The sequence below is a fragment of the Mobula hypostoma genome, chromosome 21 (genome assembly GCF_963921235.1).
Source record: "Mobula hypostoma chromosome 21, sMobHyp1.1, whole genome shotgun sequence".
Lineage (NCBI taxonomy): Eukaryota > Metazoa > Chordata > Chondrichthyes > Myliobatiformes > Myliobatidae > Mobula > Mobula hypostoma.
Window position 1 is genome coordinate 28,980,073 of NC_086117.1, and position 19,625 is coordinate 28,999,697.

Genomic DNA, 19,625 nt, shown 5'->3' on the forward strand with positions numbered 1-19,625 from the left:
ACAGACAACACAGACAGAGGCATAGACTGACACACAGACAGACAGACACAGACACACACACAGACACACACACAGACACACACACACACACACACACACACACAGCTTGGGCTTACGGATGGATGACACAGCACAGAACAAAGCATTCTTTGGAACAACTATTCAATCAGTCCCACCTTCCTACTTGTCCACAAGCCAACAGTCTTCCCCTTGTTCTATTTTACACACATCTCAATTTGACCCTGTCTGCAATGAGTGTATAATGTCTCACTTAGTGAGACACATTTTGTTTTCACAAAATTCATTTTAAAGGTTTGAGTTAATGAGCACAGCAAAAACATGCAAAGTTAAATACAGCCACACTCTGCAATCAGAGGCTGAAAGTAATAATTAATCATTTTTCATATTTGCAGGAGTGTTTAAATCAATCACTAAGTAAACTCTTACACAATCAACAAGGTCAGTGCACCTAAACGAGCAAAAACAACGTCGCCTAATCCCGGGTTTGATGTCACTCGCAGTGAGGATCTGTGAGTGTGAGTGAGCAGTGCCTGGGGCAGGGCTTCCAAGTGCTGAATGTGAGGAATTATCAAAGTTTAAGGAATATAAATCCGTTTATATTGCTTTGTTTCTTGTGAAGGGGGAGAAAGCAGGAATTGAATATTTTATTTGTTAAATCCTTCCCTTTGCTCTCTTTGTTTTGCAATAAGTTTTGAAGAAGTGGAGTGGAGTCGCAGAAAGGCAATGCCCAAACAATGAGTGAGGTGTTCATTGGAAGTGATTCTCAGAAAAGGGTTTGAACTATGTTTATGGTTTGAAGCATATGGTGCTTGCCGCATTTGAAACTGCCGAATGTGTCCCTGTGTTCCTGACAGTAATTGATCACAAATTAGATCAAGCATACAACAAAGACGGCGGTCAATTATCTGCATGAAGCTATGCCTACTCTTTGCTCTATGTCCCTTTGTGTTTCACTGATCACAATACCCTCCTATACCTTTCCTTTCTTGTGTTTTATTTCTTTTAACAAAACTACAAAAGTTTATTCACACGAAATACACAAAATACAAATGTCAAGTATTTACAAGATAGTGCACAAATTTAAATGATTATTACCACCTATAATGAGTCAGTTCCCCGGTGGGGGGGGAGGCACCATTCCCAGAAATCCCCCAGTGTACCCATTGTGACTGCATGCTCCCTCTCCAAGTACACAGGGGCATGAATGTATCCCCTGGAAGAGGGACGGCCCTCGAGTGCCTGCTGCCTGGACCCGCGAATGGCCATCTTGGCCAGGCCTGGAGCAAGCCCACGTGTAGATCCTCTGAGCGATCCGCTCCCTCCCCACCCCCCACCCCCCGTACTGGGTGCCTATAAATCAGGAGCCTGGGACTGGAATGCAACTAACATCAGAGGACCCCTCAGATATTTGAATAGAGGCTGCAGTCTCTCACACTCCATATAAATGTGATACAGTGACTCCTCCCAGCCTCAGAATGGACAAGTATCTGGTGTGTCAGTGACCTAACTTAAAAACCCACTGTGTTTTCTTTCTTAAGTACAACTGATGTTCACCCAACCTCCCCCCATGGCCACGAGTTGTGTATTCTCATCACCGTCCCTACAAAAGCATTTCTGGATTCCCTGTTTGATGCAGTACTGACAGTAAAATTAATGGTGCCTTGTTCAGGATGCAGTCACAAGCAGAAGCCCAGCTGCTTATTCTGCACCCTGTCCACACACAAAAGGCCCATTTCCAGCTATGTGATTGTTAACCCATTTTCTAGGGGGTTATAATCTGTGTTGCCCACTCCCAGCACCAAACTGGAAAATTATAGCTCTCTCCACAAGACTCGTCATGTTCCTGTCAAGTTTCTTGATATCCCTAAAGTATCTCCAGTGAGGTCAGTATGTGTGGGACCCGTTCCCCAGGGAGGGTCAGTGTGTGTGGGACCCATTCCCCAGTGAGGGTCAGTGTGTGTGGGACCCGTCCCCAGTGAGCGTCAGTGTGTGTGGGACCCATCCCCAGTGAGGGTCAGTGTGTGTGGGACCCGACCCCAGTGAGGGTCAGTGTGTGTGGGACCCATCCCCAGTGAGGGTCAGTGTGAGTGGATCCCGTCTCCCAGTGAGGGTCAGTGTGTGTGTGGGACCATCCCAAAGTGAGGGTCAGTGTGTGTGTGGGATCCATCCCCCAGTGAGGGTCAGTGTGTGTGGGACCCGTCTCCCAGTGAGGGTCAGTGTGTGCATGGGACCCCTCCCCCAGTGAGGGTCAGTGTGTGGGACCCATCCTCCAGTGAGGGTCTGTGTGTGGGACCCGTCTCCCAGTGAGGGTCAGTGTGTGTGGGACCCGTCCCCCGGTGAGGGTCAGTGTGTGTGGGACCCATCCCCCAGTGAGGGTCAGTGTGTGTGGGTCCCGTCTCCCAGTGAGGGTCAGTGTGTGTGTGGGACCATCCCAGAGTGAATGTCAGTGTGTGTGTGGGACCCGTCCCCCAGTGAGGGTCTGTGTGTGGGACCCATCTCCCAGTGAGGGTCAGTGTGTGTGGGTCCCGTCTCCCAGTGAGGGTCTGTGTGTGGGACCCGTCTCCCAGTGAGGGTCAGTGTGTGTGTGGGACCCGTCTCCCAGTGAGGGTCAGTGTGTGGGACTCATCTCCCAGTGAGGGTCAGTGTGTGTGTGGGACCCGTCCCCCAGTGATGATCCGTATGTGTCCGCTCTGGTAAAGATAAGTGCTTGTGAACCAGTACCTAATGAAATATCAGTCCTGGAGAATCCACATCCCACCATATGCAGCAGGTTAAATTATTCTTTTAGCTAATATTGTTTTTGTTTTCTCCCAATTATAGCTGGGGAAAGTCTATGGGATCGAGTCACATGTGCTGTCACCTTCCGAGACAAAAGCCCTTTACCCGCTGATGAACGTGAGTGACCTGTACGGCACTCTGTATGTTCCCACTGACGGCACCATGGACCCCGCTGGAACCTGCAGCACCTTGGCACGGGCTGCAACCGCTCGCGGGGCAATGGTAGGTTACTGGTTCCTTCCTGTACAGCCTTGGATTCACCTTTCCCCAGTTGCTTGTGTATGTGTACTTGGATGTGTGCCCTTGTTATCGGGCAGCACAACCATCAGGCTCCATGACTGGTCGTGCTGAGGAAGTTTCTGACTTTTGTTTACTGGATCTGATAGCCACCTCCCTTTTTCACCATTCCCCATTCCCCTCTCTCGTCTTATCTCCTTACCTGCCCATCACTCTCCTCTGGTGCTCCTCTCCCTTTCCTTTCTTCTATGGCCTTCTGACCTCCCCTATCAGATTCTCTCTTCTCCAGTCCTTATTTCTTTCCCCATCTACTTCCCAGCTCTTTACTTCACCCCGTTCCCCTCTCCTGGTTTCACCTATCACCTGCTAACTTGTACTTCTTCCTCCCCTCCCCCCACCTTCCCACTCTGACTTCTTGCCGTTTTTCTCCACTCCTGATGAAGGCCTGAAGCATCGACCGTTTACTCTTTTCCACAGATGCTGCCCGACCTGCTGAGTTCCCCCAGCATTCTGTGTGTGTGCTGCTCTGGATTCCCAGCAACTGCAGATTTTCTCTTGTTCCTGATTCCTCTCTCTGGTTAGTTATGGCAACTCTTGCCCCCACTTTCGCCAACCTGCAATTACAATGAGCCCGTGGCACCTACACTCTGATATAATTTCTGGCTTAACTGGCTGACGTATCCATCGAAATGAAGAGAGATGGGGCTGCACAAGAACAGCTGCACCTTCAGTTCTGAGCCGTGTGAACAAGGGTTGATTGAACTAATTCAGAGTAAATCACCTTCCCATCTGCTCCCATCTATCCCCGGTCCCATATCGACTGAAGTTCATTTTCCATGTTCTTTTAGTGCTGTTTGTAAGGAAGTTGCCTGAAATCACTTGAACACAATCAGCAGCAGTTAACCTCATGAATGGTGCTTATAAGCAGGTAAACAGCAGCTTTGCCTGCTGCAGCTCTTGAAATCTCAATAGTTCCTGTCATCACAATCAACATGCATTTATGTAGTCCCTGTAATGTGGGTGGAATTCCCGGGGTAATGCGCCAGAGCGTAAGGACTCGGAGCCAGAGCAGGAATGAGCTTCTGCCTCAATGCACCATCTTTGAAGGCACTCACTGAGTTGTCTCTTCAAGCAGCTTGTTAAAGTTATTCGGGCATTTAGTCGACAAGGAAGCGTGGCAGCTTGTGTGGAAAGTTGGTTAATTGGTGGGGAGCGAGTGTTTCTTGGGCAGCAGAAGGGGCTGAAGCTGAGCCTGTCTTTTCCCATTCGCACTTGCGGAGGTTTGAGGAACTGGAAAGTGGACAAGGTTAGTTCGGGTCTAACTGAGGTCTTTAACAGGACGGTGGGATTGAACATAGTCACTGGGGAATTCAAGATTCAAAATTCAAGTTTATTTATCATGTGAACATCGAAATGTACAGTGAAATGCGTTGTTTGTGTCAACAACCAATGCACACAAGGGTGTGCGGGGGCAGCCCACAAGTGTTGTCACACATTACGGTGCCTATGTAACATGCCCACAAGGCTTGGCAGAACAACACAGAACACAACAAGTGACGAAACAACAACAGCCAGACAGGCCTCATTTCTCCCTCCCACATCCATGCACAGTGCTCTGATCCCGGGACAGGCTGTCTTCTTCAGCCACTGGCTTCCAGCGGATTCGGACTAAGGCTTGCAGGCATTTGGCTTTGACCTCCACCACGGACTCGCAGAGTTTCCCTGATGGAGCTCTGGCCAACAACCCTTGATTGCCGCATTTCTGACTTGACTCTCGGGCCTCGATCTTTGGCATCAATCCCAAAGAGCCGCTGATCAGTGACCACTTGGCCTTGAACTCCAGACCCACCGACGATGGGATTATGAACACTAGACTTCGAACTCTGGTCCCACCGAGTTGCGAACCTGGGCGGGGTGGGGGGGGGGCTCATCGGACCTCATTTCTCCTGCCCGCACGTAACTCCTACTCCAGAACCCACTGGCAACCCACTGAGCCTGAGGGAGCCACCAGCCTCGCCTGGTAAATGAGGACAAGGAGACTGAGGGACAGGTTTTGTTGAATAAGATTGAGGAATATCAGAGGGTGATTGAGGATCGTTAAAGCTGATACAATATGGATTCTTAAAAGACTCTTAGATAGGCACATGGAGGTAAGAAAAATGGAGGGTTGTTGGCTGTATTAAAGGGAAGGGGGAGATTGAGCGTAGAGTAGTTATATAGGTTGGTATAATGTTGTGGGCCAGAAGTTGATGTTCTGTCAGACAAAACCCAGTATATGGAAATGAATGGTTCTCTCTTTGTTCCATGAGAAAGAGAAAGAGAAATTGCCTTTAAACTCATGAGAGAGCATAGGCCATCAACTTTTGCTGTTGATGTTTCCGTAGCAGGCAATTTTATTTTTATGATGCCAAGTTGCTAGCTCGATGCTGAACCCAGCATGGATGGAAAGTGTGCACGGGAGCTGGCTGGATTCGAACTCGGGAACCTTCGCTCTGAAGTCTGGCGCTGTTGCCACTACGCCACCAGCCGGCACCTCTTTTTTCCATAATGTTCCATAATTATCATAAAGTTACACAATGGAGTGAGGTCCTTCAGCCCAGCTTGGAGCTAACCATCCAATACACATTTTTATACTAATTCTACTCGAGCCCATTTTAATTCTCTCCACATCCCATCAATGCCCCCAGATTGAACCACTCATCAACGTACTGGGGGTAGTTTACAAATTAACCTGCCAATCAGTGTGTCTTTGGGACGTGGGAGGAAACCAGAGCCCCCCCCCCAACCCACCCAGAGGCCATGGACCTGTTCACAGAGGGGATAGTGCAAACTCCACACAGCCAGCACTGGTGATCAGGGGCCACTGGAGCCATGAGGCTGTGAGAGCTGTCCCATGCGCACTGCCCTGATTCTGGTCTCCTGTTTCTTCCCCCAAATACCCTTGCGAATCAGAATCAGGTTTAATACCACTGGCATACGTCGTGTTATTTGTTGTTACACTTCCAAGGCTATGAGCTGCATGCAGGGAGATGCTTTAGAAGAGACAGGTACTTGATGGGAAGTACTGATGTGATGGACCAAAGAGCAAGTTTCCTTTCTACTTGACACTGTCACCCCTCTTCTTGCTGAATCAAAGATTTCCATTCAATTGCCCAGTTGCATAAATGATCTGTAGTCAAGAGCTCCAATATTGTAGGTCCCTGTGCTGAATGTTTAAAGTTCAAATAGATTTATTATCAAAGTATACATGGTTCAAATCATTCCATTTATTATCAGACAATGTATACCTGAAATACTAGTCTTCGCAGATGTCTGCGAGAAACAGAACCGCAAAAGAATGAACAGAAAAACATCAGAACCCAGAGCCCCCCTCCCCGCTCCCCTCATGTAAGCAGCAGCAAGCTTCAACCTCCCCCCACACCTGTTTCAGCTAAAAGCGTCAGCGCCCGCCACTCGCCAAGCAGCAGCAAAGCACTGGCAGAGAGACCATGATCTGCAGCCAACAAAATCTAGTGTTGACCCGACAGTTCGACATTCTCTCCCTCTCTCTCTCTCCCCCTCCCTCCCTCTCTCTCTCTCTCTAACAAGGGATAGAGAGACATCACCTATTTTCACGCTAAAAGGGGAGACTAACAGTTGCTGTTACACTGTTGCAATCTGCTGCATCGCTGTTTATTCTGAGAGAGAGAGACTGAGGGAGAGAGGAAGGGGGGAGATAGGGAGGGAGAGAGGAAGGGAGGGAGGGGAGAGGGCGAAAGAGGAGGGAGGGAGAGATGGGGAGAGGGAGAAAGAGATAGAGAGAGAAATAGAGAGAGGGGAGAGAGACTGAGGGAGAGAGGAAGGGGGGAGATAGGGAGGGAGAGAGGAAGGGAGGGAGGGGAGAGGGCGAAGGAGGAGGGAGGGAGAGATGGGGAGAGGGAGAAAGAGATAGAGAAAGAGAGAGAGGGGAGAGAGACTGAGGGAGAGAGGAAGGGAGGGGGAGATAGGGAGGGAGGGAGAGAGGAAGGGAGGGAGAGAGAGAGACTGAGGGAGAGAGGAAGGGAGGGGGGAGATAGGGAGGGAGGGAGAGAGAGAGAGAAAGACTGAGGGAGAGAGGAAGGGAGGGGGAGATAGGGAGGGAGAGAGAGACTGAGGGAGAGAGGAAGGGAGGGGGAGATAGGGAGGGAGGGAGAGAGAGACTGAGGGAGAGAGGAAGGGAGGGAGAGAGAGAGACTGAGGGAGAGAGGAAGGGAGGGGGAGATAGGGAGGGAGGGAGAGAGAGACTGAGGGAGAGAGGAAGGGAGGGGGAGATAGGGAGGGAGGGAGAGAGAGACTGAGGGAGAGAGGAAGGGAGGGAGGGGGAGATAGAGAAGGAGGAGGGAGGGAGAGATGGGGAGAGGGAGAAAGAGAGAGGGGGAGAGAGTCTGAGGGAGAGAGGAAGGGAGGGAGGGGGAGAGGGAGAGAGGGAGGAGGGAGGAAGAGTGAGAGACAGGGGGGTGGGGAGAGAAAGAGAGAGATATCTCCATCCATCATACCGGGCATACTCAGCAAATCTATAGAGTTGTAACTATAACAGGATTAATGAAAGATCATCCAGAGTGCAGAAGACAACAAACTGCACAAGTATAAATAAATAGCAATGAACAATGAGAACATGAGATAGTGAGTCCTTAAAGTGAGATCATATGTTGCAGGAACATTTCAATGATGGGACAAGAGAGTGTCGTTATCCCCTTTTATTTACGAGCCTGATGGTTGATGGTAGTTCTTGAATTATACCAAGAATTGGGGGCTTTATATTAGCATTTTGTTTGTGTTAGGGGTCTTGTCTTCCAAGATTGTGGTCTTGCATCGTTTTAGTGGTGTCAAAACTCGTGTCCTGTTTCTGGGTTTGAGGGGTGGTGGGTGTTCCTGAGTTTCGTCTCAGTTTGGAAGCAGTTGTTGTGTTGTGCTGCTGGGGTATTGAATTGTGTTGTAGGGGATTTGAGGTGTGGAGTTGCACGTCGGGGCCCTTGGTTCAGGGATAAGGTCTGTACACTGTGACAACTTTATGGTTGCTTTATCTCTCTCGAGGTGATCGAGAACTGTCCAGTGACGGGGATCCAAGTGAAAGTGGACGATTTTGGAATTCGGCGGGTCAGCGGTGTGGACACGGACTATGGAACAATCCAAACGACATGTGTGATTAACTGTGCAGGTGAGACACAGTGAGAGAGTGAGGGAAAGGCTGGTTTCGCTAACCTGGAAAACAGTTTCTAGCCATTGATGCACAATGGATTCACGTGGAAAAAAATAGTCCAGTATCTCCCATTATTTTTATTTAGCAATACAGTACGGAGTAGGCCCTTCTGTCCCTTCAAAACACACCGTCCCAAAAAAACCCCGACAAACCTGATTAACCTTAACCTAATTACAATGACCAGTTAAACTACTCGGTGCATCTTTGTACTGTGGGAGGAAAGTGGAGCACCCGGGGAAAACACACACATTCCACGGGGAGGCCATACAGACTCCTTACAGAACGGTGCCGGAATTGAACTCCAAACTCTGGATTGCCCCGAGCTGTAATAGTGTCACTAACCACCACGCGCTGTGGTGCCCTTCAGGGTGCTCCCAAAGAGTTTCATAGACAAAAAAGTCCTTCTGAATTCTGGTTAACATAGTAAAGTGGGGAATTTCTGCTCAACAAGATCCCCTGCCACTGAGATAAAGAGCGATCCCTTTGTCCCTTTGAAAGTAGAAATCTCTCAGTGGACCAGGCTGGTGGACATTGAGAGCCTGGAATTAAGGAGACCTTCTCAGTGCAAGACTCTATGAAAAGAAATTTAATCCTGGAGAATGCGAATATTAGGACGTTTTCATCCAACAGACTTTTTGATGCTGAGTATATTTGAGACTGGGGTTAATGCTGTAGGTTTTAAGTCACAAAGGGAATTTGGGATAAAGTGAGCAAGTGCACGTGATGTTAAAGTTCATTGCTGCCTCCAGGACCCCCAAATATTGGGACTGCCCCAAGGCAAGTCCCTCTCCCAGATGCCAACAGGCAAGTGCATTATAGGTGAATCGGGGTTGGAAAGTGCCTTGCATTTTTACATCGGTGTCACTTGCGGGTCTTCGGTCGTATCAGGGGTCAGACAGAATTTTCGCTTGTGATGGGGGATGGTGCCGAGGTCAGAGGGCACTGGATCCTGAGACTTGCGTCAGAACTCGAAGGGGTACCAGGTATTGTGGCAGGGATCGGGCATCTTGCGTCACAATTGTTGCCAGGGGGTGTGGTTAGTATCTGATCTAGTATTCTCCCTCTCCCTCCATCAACACAGGTGAGTTGCACACTTCCTCAGTGCCACCCCTTGTGGCTTGAAGCTCTTGCTTAGTACTGTCCCGTCCAATGGTGTATTCCAGCCTACGCAAGGATGTTCCGATCAGTAGGGGAGTCTAGATCCGAGGTCACAGCCTGCGTATGAAGGGGTGGCCCTTTAGAACTGAGATAAGGAGGAATGCCTTCAGCCTGAAGGTGGTGAACCTGTGAAATTCTTTACCACGGAGGGCCAAGTCACCAGGTGTATTACGGGGTTTTGGGAAGAAGGTAGGGGAAGTGAAAAAACAGCCACTATTGAATGGCAGGGCAGATGTGATGGGCTGAAAGGCTTTAATTCTGCTCCTATATTGACTCCTTCAACCTGATGGCCTGAACATTGACTTCTCTAACTTCCGCTAATGCCCCACCTCCCCCTCATACCCCATCCGTTATTTATTTTTATACACGCATTCTTTCTCTCTCTCTCCTTTTTCTCCCTCTGTCCCTCTGACTATACCCCTTGCCCATCCTCTGGGTTCCCCCCCCACCTTGTCTTTCTCCCCGGGCCTCCTGTCCCATGATCCTCTCATATCCCCTTTGCCAATCACCTGTTCAGCTCTTGGCTCCATCCCTCCCCCTCCTGTCTTCTCCTATCATTTTGGATCTCCCCCTCCCCCTCCCACTTTCAAATCTCTTACTAACTCTTCCTTCAGTTAGTCCTGACGGAGGGTCTCGGCCCGAAGTGTCGACTGTACCTCTTCCTAGAGATGCTGCCTGGCCTGCTGCGTTCACCAGCAACTTTGATGTGTGTTGCCTGTATTTTATGGTCTTTTTGCTCCAGGCCATTCCCCTGATTTTGTTTAGAGTGAGGGCTCCATTTTGACGTGCCAGATTCCAGAGAGTCCCCGGCCATCATCAACAATGAGGTTAGCCATAGTGCTGGGATCACGGAAAAGGGGGTTGTCATGAGATGAGACAGCTGGGTAAATATGATATATAATCAAATGTGATAGCTTGTGTTGTGGATAAGTCTGAGATGTGATGGATAGCGCTTTAATATTTCAGAATGACTGTGTCATATTTCTCCCTCATGTCATATTTGTCCCTCAATCTCTCCTTGATGCTCCCCCCACCCCCAACTGCACCGAGCTTCCCTTGATTGCCCTCTCAGACCCGAGAGATTTGCTGGAGCAGCGCCACTGCGGTCCGACCAGCAGAGGGCAGGCTTTGCTAGGATGGCTGTGAGCTGGGCAAAGCTAACTTGCTCTGTTTGGTAACAGGTGTATGGGCTCGGAAGCTGGGGGCAATGGCTGGGGTTAACGTTCCACTTATCGCCATGCGCCATGCATATGTGGTCACAGAGCGGATCGAAGGAATCCAGGTACTTGCTGGAGTCCAGGGGCTCTGCTCCCTTGGTTCCATATTGACACTAATGTGATTGTGACAAGACAGTCTGAGTACGTTTAGGTGCCACACAGTCTGACTAATTCCTTTAAACAGGGAGTTAGTTTTAGCTTGCTTCCCAGGGTTTAGGGCTGTGCTGGTATCAGATCATTCATTGCTGGGGCAATCTAAAAGCATCAATGGGCTCTTTACTACTGTTAGATCCTAGCTTCGCCGAACTTCCAGTGACTCTGGATAAGAGTGAGGGTGTTGTGGTTATCCGCAGCTGCTCTCCCGCTGACTGGTTACCCGTTCCCTTAGTGGGCAGTGGAGTTACTGATTACTGCACCTCACTGAGACTCAATACAGTGTCGCATGTCCCACTGAAATCTGGTGGGATTGGTTTCTGCTGGAGAGGAAGGCTAGGAGATTTACCTGACCCTGCTCTAGACTATGGAAGGAACATTAGTCTGTGTGTGGGTAACCTGTATCCCAAGCCAACTTTTGGTGTGTATTCTTTCTGCTCCCAGAACATGCCGAATGTTCGGGATCACGATGCCTCAGTGTATCTCCGTCTCCAAGGCGATGCCCTGTCTGTCGGTGGATATGAACCAAATCCAAACTTCTGGGAAGAGGTAAGAATTCTCTTTCTGAATTTTAACCAGAAAAACTGTGAGATGGGGTGCTTTGGAAGAAAGACTAACAGGCATCAAACTCCTCTTTATCTGGTCTGGAAGTTATTTGATTGATAATGGGATAATCACCTTTCTCCTGGTACAGTAATGGGAGAAGAGGCAGGGAGATCACTAAAAACAGGAGGAGAATAGATTTGAGACTGAATTTACAGCAACTGGTAATTGATATTGGCTTATTGTTGTCACAAGTACAGTGAGATATCCTGCAAAGGTTTGTTCGCAGTCCATCGAGACTGATCATTCCATACATAACTGGATTGAGTTAGTATGTAAGGAAAACAAAACTGAATGCTGAAAATGGTGTTACAGTTACAGGGAAAGTGCTCTCTAGGTAGACAAAGTGCAAGAGTCACGGTGAAGGCATTGAAAGCTCAAGAGATTGATTTTGTCGTACAAGAGGTCCGTTTAGGAGTCTAATTGCAGCAGGATTGATGCTGTCCCTGAGCCTGCTGATACATGTTCCCATGCTAAATGTGGCAACATGAGATAAATAAGGCTGCAAAAAAGCAAAAGAATGCTGAGGTAACACACACAAAAATGCTGGAGGAACTCAGCAGGTCAGGCAGCATCTACGGAAAGGAATAAAGAGTTAATGTCTCTTCAGGACAGTGTCTCCTCCAGCATTTTGTGCATGTAACTCTGAATTTCCAGCATTGCAGAATCTCTTGTGCTTAGACTACTGAGATGCTTTCCCAGGGATAGGGCGGTTATGTTAGACCTTTACTTCTTCCTTCTCAGTCCCCTGGGAACAAAGGTGACTTGATTCTATTCCCATTCCGTGAATTCCTGAAGTGCTTGTTGGGGTGCATGTGGGATCTGCAGACCTTTCACAAGCCGGACAGGAGGTGGCTGACAGGACAGAGGGGTAACTAATTGGGAAAGTGATGCCCTCCTGCCATCATTTACACTGGGTTTTTTTGTGTCCTTGGCATGTGGACCCGAGGTCTTCAGTATCATCCTGAATAACCCTCTGCTTTGAGTGATCATGATCCAGAGAGTCTTGAATCTTTTCCTCTGTTCACAATGTCTCCTCTTCCCATGACAGAGATCAAACATGACTGTCTGTTTTGGGGTCAGAAGTCAGTGACCTGAATAGGAGCTCAGTACAGTGCATTGCGAGCGCTGTGCAGGACTCTTGTTATCTGCTGCTTAAAGAGGCTTAAAGGATTTGTGGGAATTATATCAGAATGGGGAGAGTATTCCATGAGGAAATGAGTAGATGTGAACCTCTTCCCTATGGAAAAAAAACTCCAAATGACTGGCTAGTGGTCTTTAAGATAATTAAAGAGTTAAATGCAGTAAATGTAGTGAAGGTATTTTCCTTCACTGATGAAATGGGAGTTTGGGACCATAACATAGCTATTGATAAGTCAAGAGTTAAAGGAAAAATAATTTATGTCCAGATAATGTGGCGTATGTGAAACTTAATACTCAAAGGAGTATTTGGCCAAGATGTTCTGAAGGATGAGTTGGATGTTTTCGTGGGAGAAAGGAATGAAAAACTCCTGGAATATTGAAGTTGTCAAATGAAGGGGGCCAGGAGGAGGGGCAAACAGAGAAGAAACACCCGAAAGGATGAGTTTATATCAAATGTCCTCTTTTTAAGCTTTAACTACCCTGTAACATGGAGACTGGGCTAACAGTGGAAGTACACATGAGGTGTGGGAGGTGAATAAATGAGTGAGATAGTTTAACTGCAGGAGGAGCAGGTACACGATCTGTCAAAAGGTGAAATGAACTGAATGGCTTTGTTGCTGTGGACCCATTGAGTATCATAGTTTCTCAATACAGGTCGTGGATAAATTTGCCTTCAGCCTGTTTGACCTGGATTGGGAAGTCTTTACTCAGTTGATAGAGGGAGCAATCAATCGCATCCCTGTACTGGAAACGACCGGGGTGAAATCAACTGTGTGTGGCCCAGGTATGAAGCTGATCTTCAGTAGCCAGACTGACGACTTGGCAGAGTGAGAGTCATGATCTTATGCTTCCTTATCCCTCAAGTGTTGAATCGTCAACAGTAACGCTTGCTGATCTCAGTTTCCTTTCTTCCATGGGCCGATTAAGGCCCAGTAAGACTTTGGCCAACAGTAGATAACATGGGGCATGTGTCTTATTTACATGTTTTCCACTTGGTTGACACAATCCTGAGGGAGTGCCACACTATGAGAGGGGCAGTACTGAGGGAGTGTCACATTGTCAGAGGGACAGTGCTGAGGGAGTGTCACATTGTCAGAAGGACAGTACCGAGGGAGTGTCGCACTGTCAGAAGGACAGTACCGAGGGAGTGTCACACTGTCGGAGGGACAGTACTGAGGGAGTGTCACACTGTCAGAGGGACAGTACCGAGGGAGTGTCGCTCTGTCAGAGGGACAGTACTGAGGGAGTGTCACATTGTCAGAAGGACGGTACTGAGGGAGTGTCACACTGTCAGAGGGACAATACTGAGGGAGTGTCACATTGTCAGAAGGACGGTACAGAGGGAGTGGCACACTGTCGGAGGGACAGTACTGAGGGAGTGCCGCACTGTCGGAGGGACAGTACCGAGGGAGTGTCACACTGTCGGAGGGACAGTACTGAGGGAGTGTCGCTCCGTCAGAAGGACAGTACCAAGGGAGTGTCACACTGTCAAAGGGACAGTACCGAGGGAGTGTCGCTCTGTCAGAGGGACAGTACTGAGGGAGTGTCACATTGTCAGAAGGACGGTACGGAGGGAGTGTCACACTGTCAGAAGGACAGTACCAAGGGAGTGTCACACTGTCGGAGGGACAGTACTGAGGGAGTGTCGCTCCGTCAGAAGGACAGTACCAAGGGAGTGTCACACTGTCAGAGGGACAGTACTGAGGGAGTGCCGCACTGTCGGAGGGACAGTACTGAGGGAGTGTCACACTGTCAGAAGGACGGTACGGAGGGAGTGTCACACTGTCAGAGGGACAGTACTGAGGGAGTGTCGCACTGTCAGAGGGACGGTACGGAGGGAGTGTCACATTGTCAGAAGGACAGTACTGAGGGAGTGTCGCACTGTCAGAGGGACGGTACGGAGAGAGTGTCACATTGTCAGAAGGACAGTACCGATGGAGAGTCGCACTGTCGGAGGGACAGTACTGAGGGATTCTGAGGGAGTGTCGCACTGTCGGAGGGACAGTGCTGAGGGATTGTCGCACTGTCAGAGGGACAGTACTGAGGGAGTGTCGCACTGTCAGAAGGACGGTACTGAGGGAGTGTCACACTGTCGGAGGGACAGTACTGAGGGAGTGTCACACTGTCGGAGGGACAGTACTGAGGGAGTGTCACATTGTCAGAAGGACGGTACGGAGGGAGTGTCACACTGTCAGAGGGACAGTACCGATGGAGAGTCACACTGTCAGAGAGACAGTACTGAGGGAGTGTCGCACTGTCAGAGGGACGGTACCGAGGGAGTGTCACATTGTCAGAAGGACAGTACTGAGGGAGTGTCGCACTGTCAGAAGGACAGTACCGAGGGAGTGTCGCACTGTCGGAGGGACAGTACTGAGGGATTGTCACACTGTCAGAGGGACGGTACTGAGGGAGTGTCAGACTGTCAGAGGGACAGTACTGAGGGAGTGTCACACTGTCAGAGGGACGGTACTGAGGGAGTGTCGCACTGTCGGAGGGACAGTACCGAGGGAATGTCACACTGTCAGAGGGACAGTACTGAGGGAGTGTCGCACTGTCAGAAGGACAGGCACATGTGTTTGTTAGTAATGAGATCCTGGCTGTCTGCTTATCCACCATCACGGGGTGTGTTGCTGTACTGTGGGATAACTGGACCTGTTTACGAGTATTCTTGCAGTTTATTCGGATTGTATGGTCAAAGCTGGATTTTGAAATTATTTTCTTTCTTTGCAATTACTGACCATTAGATGGAGCTATTGCATGCAGAGGAGATTGGGACCGTGGCTGTTTCGGAGGTTTCTGTCCCAGCCACGATTCTCAGTGCTGTCCAACTTTGAGGGAGGTGAATGCGGCAGTGAAGGGGCAGGGAGCTGGTGGTGGATTGGGGACCTGTGGGCACTGCTATATGTCGGAGGTACTTTGCATTTCTTGTGCAAACACACAGAATCTTTTGATATGCTGTCTTGTCTGTGCAGAATCCTTCACCGCCGACCACAAGCCACTGATGGGTGAGGTTCCGGAACTCAGGGGCTTCTTCCTGGGATGTGGATTCAATAGTGCCGGTGAGTGCGCTGGGTAGTGCAGCTTTTCTCCAGTTCCTTCCACTGCGGCATTGAGATTCCATCAAGCAGAACCTCTGCACACCCACTCTGAGTTGCTGCTATCCCTGTGTGGATGGGATCTGAGCCCCAGCTTAAACACCTATGTGCTGGCTTTCTGGCAAAGAGCTCCCATAACAGCAGATGTACCTTCCACAGTACAGCACTGTCCCACCATGTGCAGCAGTCTTGCCATAAGCACCGAGGCACTCTCTTAGCTCTTCTCTGAGAGCACAGTACTCTGCCAGTAGAGATCCTTCAACAGTGTGACACTCCCTCAGTACTGTCCCTCCGACAGTGTGACACTCCCTCAGTACTGTCCCTCCGACAGTGTGACACTCCCTCAGTGCTGTTCCTCGGGCAATGTGACACTCCCTCAGTACCGTCCCTCTGACAGTGCGACACTCCCTCAGTACTCTCACAGATGGTGGAAACAGTTGCTTTAGATTCAAAGTATCGGGCACCCTTTTGATCTGCTGCTACTCAAGTCCCACTTTAATACTCCCCGCATTCTCATCAGTTCCCTGCAGTTTCTACTTCTCTCCTACTCACTAAGGAAGCGCATAGGGGCCAATGAATCCCCAAACCCACATGTCTTTGGGATGTGGAAGGAAGGCGGGGGATTTGGTTGACTCCATCCAGGAAGAGGGAGAAGGTGAAAGCTGAGCAAGGCACAGCACCGAAGGTCAGGATTGAACTTCCATCACCCAAGCTGTGTGGCGGCAGCCCTACCGGCTGTCCACCTGACGCTCCCGCAGTGCAGCGCTGCGTCAGTACTATCGGTTCCTCGTCACTACCCTTTGTTGTAGGAGACCTTCAGGTACCGATGTCCCACAGGCGACGCTAGTTCAGCATGCTGCTTTGAGTGTGTTTATGGGCTAATGGGCTGAATCATGTGGGGTGGGACATATACCCAGCACCTTTTGACTCAGTCTGGTTTGCTGCCCCTTGAGTTAGAGCCTGTGCTTAAACTACCATCGCTTCCCTTTAACCCCAGCGATGTCTAGATGTCAGAATCCCAATCTGCTTTATTATCACTGACATATGTCGTGAAATTTTTCATCGTGCGGCAGCGGTGAAGTTCAGTACGTAAAAATGATCAAAAGCGATAACAAATATACCTAAGGACTAAATGGACAGTGCGAAAAGGAGAACAAAATTATGAGGTAGCGTTCGTGGGCCATTCAGAAATCTGATGCTGGAGGGAAAGAAGCTGTTCCAAAATCATTGAGTGCATGTCTTCAGGGTCCTGTACCTCCTCCATGATAGGAGTAATGTCCTGGGATGGTGAGGGTCTTTCGTGATGGATGCTGCCTGACTGAGGCTCCCTTTCTGGGGAGGCCAGTGCCCATGATAGAGCAGCTGTGCTTGCAAACCTCTGAAGCTTCTTCTGATCCCGTGCACTGGTGCAACCCCTGAGAATGCGCTCCGCGTCACCTCGGTAGGAATTGGCTGGGGTCAGTGGTGATATGCCGAATCTCCTCAAACGCCCAATGAAGTAGAGCTGCTGGCGTGCCTTCTTCGCCATTGCATCAAGGTGTTGGGCCCAGGAGAGATGGTCCGAGACGGACGCTGGCGCTCAGGAACGAGCAACTGCTCGCCTTCTCTGCTGCTCATGTCGAAGCAAACGCGCAGTGAGACTGGAAGGTTAAACTGTGCTGACCAGCCTTTTGTTCGTGAGATAAATGAAGCTGTTGGTTTCCCCTGCACAGGTATGATGTTAGGGGGCGGTTGTGGGAAGGAGCTCGCTAACTGGGTCATTCACGGTCATCCAGAGAAGGACATGTATGGTTATGACATCCGGTAAGTGGACAGTAAACAGACAGAATGCATTTTACCCAGTCTGTCTTCCTTACCCCTGTGATTTGCAGATAAAGTCCCTCAACTTCCATGCTGAACAGCGTTCAGAGAATTCGTCATCTCCATAATCACTCCCTTGTTGACTGTCCTGCTCTGTCCCACACACAGAGATCCATTCATCCACTTCCCCGCTCCGTGGTGCATCGAATTCCGGTTAAGGACCCTTCCGCCAGTCTGGATCAGTGTGTGTGGGACCATCCCCCAGTGAGGGTCAGTGTGTGTGGGACCCGTCTCCCAGTGAGGGTCAGTGTGTGTGGGGCCCGTCCCCCAGTGAGGGTCAGTGTGTGTGGGTCCCATCCCGCAGTGAGGGTCAGTGTGTGTGGGACCCCTCCCCCAGTGAGGGTCAGTGTGTGTGGGTCCCATCCCCCAGTGAGGGTCAGAGTGTGTGTGACCCATCCCCCCAGTGAGGGTCAGTGTGTGTGGGTCCCATCCCCCAGTGAGGGTCAGAGTGTGTGTGACCCGTCCCCCCAGTGACGGTCAGTGTGTGTGGGTCCCATCCCCAGTGAGGATCAGTGTGTGTGTGGGACCCGTCCCCCAGTGAGGGTCAGAGTGTGTGGGACCCGTCCCCAGTGAGGGTCAGTGTGTGTGGGACCCGTCCCCAGTGAGGGTCAGTGTGTGTGGGACATTTTCATGTTCTAATTCAATCTGACCAAAGTCCTCATATCTGTGTAAACCCCTGCAATCTGCAGGAATTAAGGCCCGAGGTTTATGTGCGTTTATGTGCAATGTTGTCACCTGGGCTCCAGTGGTGTGCAGTGATCATCTGTTGAATAACAGGGCTTAGACTGGGAAATGGTGATGTGTTTACGCTTCTTTGCTGGCACAGCCGTTTCCATCACTCAATGACCAATGACAATCGTTGGATCCGTGAGCGAAGCCATGAATCCTACGCTAAGAATTACGCTGTGGTTTTCCCCCACGATGAACCTCTCGCTGGGAGGAACATGAGGCTCGATCCACTGCATCAGGTCAGTTTCAACCATCCTTGGAGGGACAAATGTGTGGAGGAGTGGGGTGGCAAGGGTATATGTCTCAGACAGCACAAACTGGGGCGCCATAATCCAATTATTTTGTCTACTTCATTATCAGGAAACACCGCTTAAGTGTGTGATGATCTTCTAGATTATACAATAGCGGAGTTATGGTTCGGGGGTAGTGTTGACTAGGAGAAAGTTGAAGAAAGACTCCAAGAATTAGAGGCAGATTAAATGAATGGCTAAGGGCATGGCAGATGGAATATGATCTTGGAAGCTTTAGAGAAGGTGCAGGTTGCTGCCTGGATTGGAGAAAATGTCTTGAAAGGAACGTTTGAGCAAGCTAAGTCTTATCCCTTTGGAGCTAAAGATGATGAGAGGCAACTTGATGGAGGTGTATAAGATGATAGGCAATAGAGATAGAGTGAACACACAGTGCCTTCTTTCCAGGGCAGTAATGACTAATATAAGAGGACATATTTTTAAGGTGATTTAGAGGAAAGTATAGGGGTGATGTCAGAAGTAGGTTTTGTAGATTAAGTGTAGGTACCTGGAATGCATTAGGGTAGAGGCTGGTACATTAGGGACATTTAAGAGACTGTTTAAAAGGCACATGGAGGAACGAAAAATGGAGGGCAGTGTGGGAGGGAAGGGTTAGATTGATCATGGAGTAGGTTAAGAGGTTGGCATAACTTTGTGGGCTGAAGGGCCTGTACCGTTCTATGTTCTGTGTTCTAATGTGGAAAGATCTGAGATCATCTACTAATAGTAGAAAAAATAGAAAGGTGTGTTACATACCCTGTAACGGGTTAAAGAACCAGCAGAAATGGAACATATCTGGAGTCTGTTTTTGCAGTTTATTAACACTATTTTTATTAGTAACTACACAATACAGTAATATAATACTAGATAAATCAAACAGGTTAGCAGAGTTTATGCATATATGGGTGTGTAAATATAAAACCCAAACTTCTTCAAACTTAGGTGGTAATTGATATGGTCTTACGATGGTATGTAAGGAAAGTTAAGTTCAGATGCACAGGTTAATTAATGCGAGATGTTTATAATCCAAAGGCGAATGTTGTGAGAAGGCAATTACGTCGATATTCCAGATTCCACGACAGCAATACAAAATAACAATAGTAATAGGTTTTATCTCCGAAGTTGT

General features: G+C 49.2%; 1 protein-coding gene across 5 annotated transcripts in view; it reads left to right on the top strand.

Annotated features, from left to right (window-relative positions):
- sardh (sarcosine dehydrogenase) overlaps window positions 1–19,625 on the top strand; it is a 60,870-nt gene that overhangs the window by 25,574 nt on the left and 15,671 nt on the right. For all 5 annotated transcript variants that reach the window (XM_063073780.1, XM_063073781.1, XM_063073779.1 and 2 more), the window contains exons 4-11: window positions 2,842–3,021; window positions 8,089–8,212; window positions 10,594–10,694; window positions 11,227–11,331; window positions 13,183–13,312; window positions 15,501–15,587; window positions 17,336–17,426; window positions 18,310–18,451. In XM_063073780.1, the coding sequence (XP_062929850.1) occupies window positions 2,842–3,021; window positions 8,089–8,212; window positions 10,594–10,694; window positions 11,227–11,331; window positions 13,183–13,312; window positions 15,501–15,587; window positions 17,336–17,426; window positions 18,310–18,451 (960 nt within the window). The remainder of the gene's footprint in view (window positions 1–2,841; window positions 3,022–8,088; window positions 8,213–10,593; window positions 10,695–11,226; window positions 11,332–13,182; window positions 13,313–15,500; window positions 15,588–17,335; window positions 17,427–18,309; window positions 18,452–19,625) is intronic.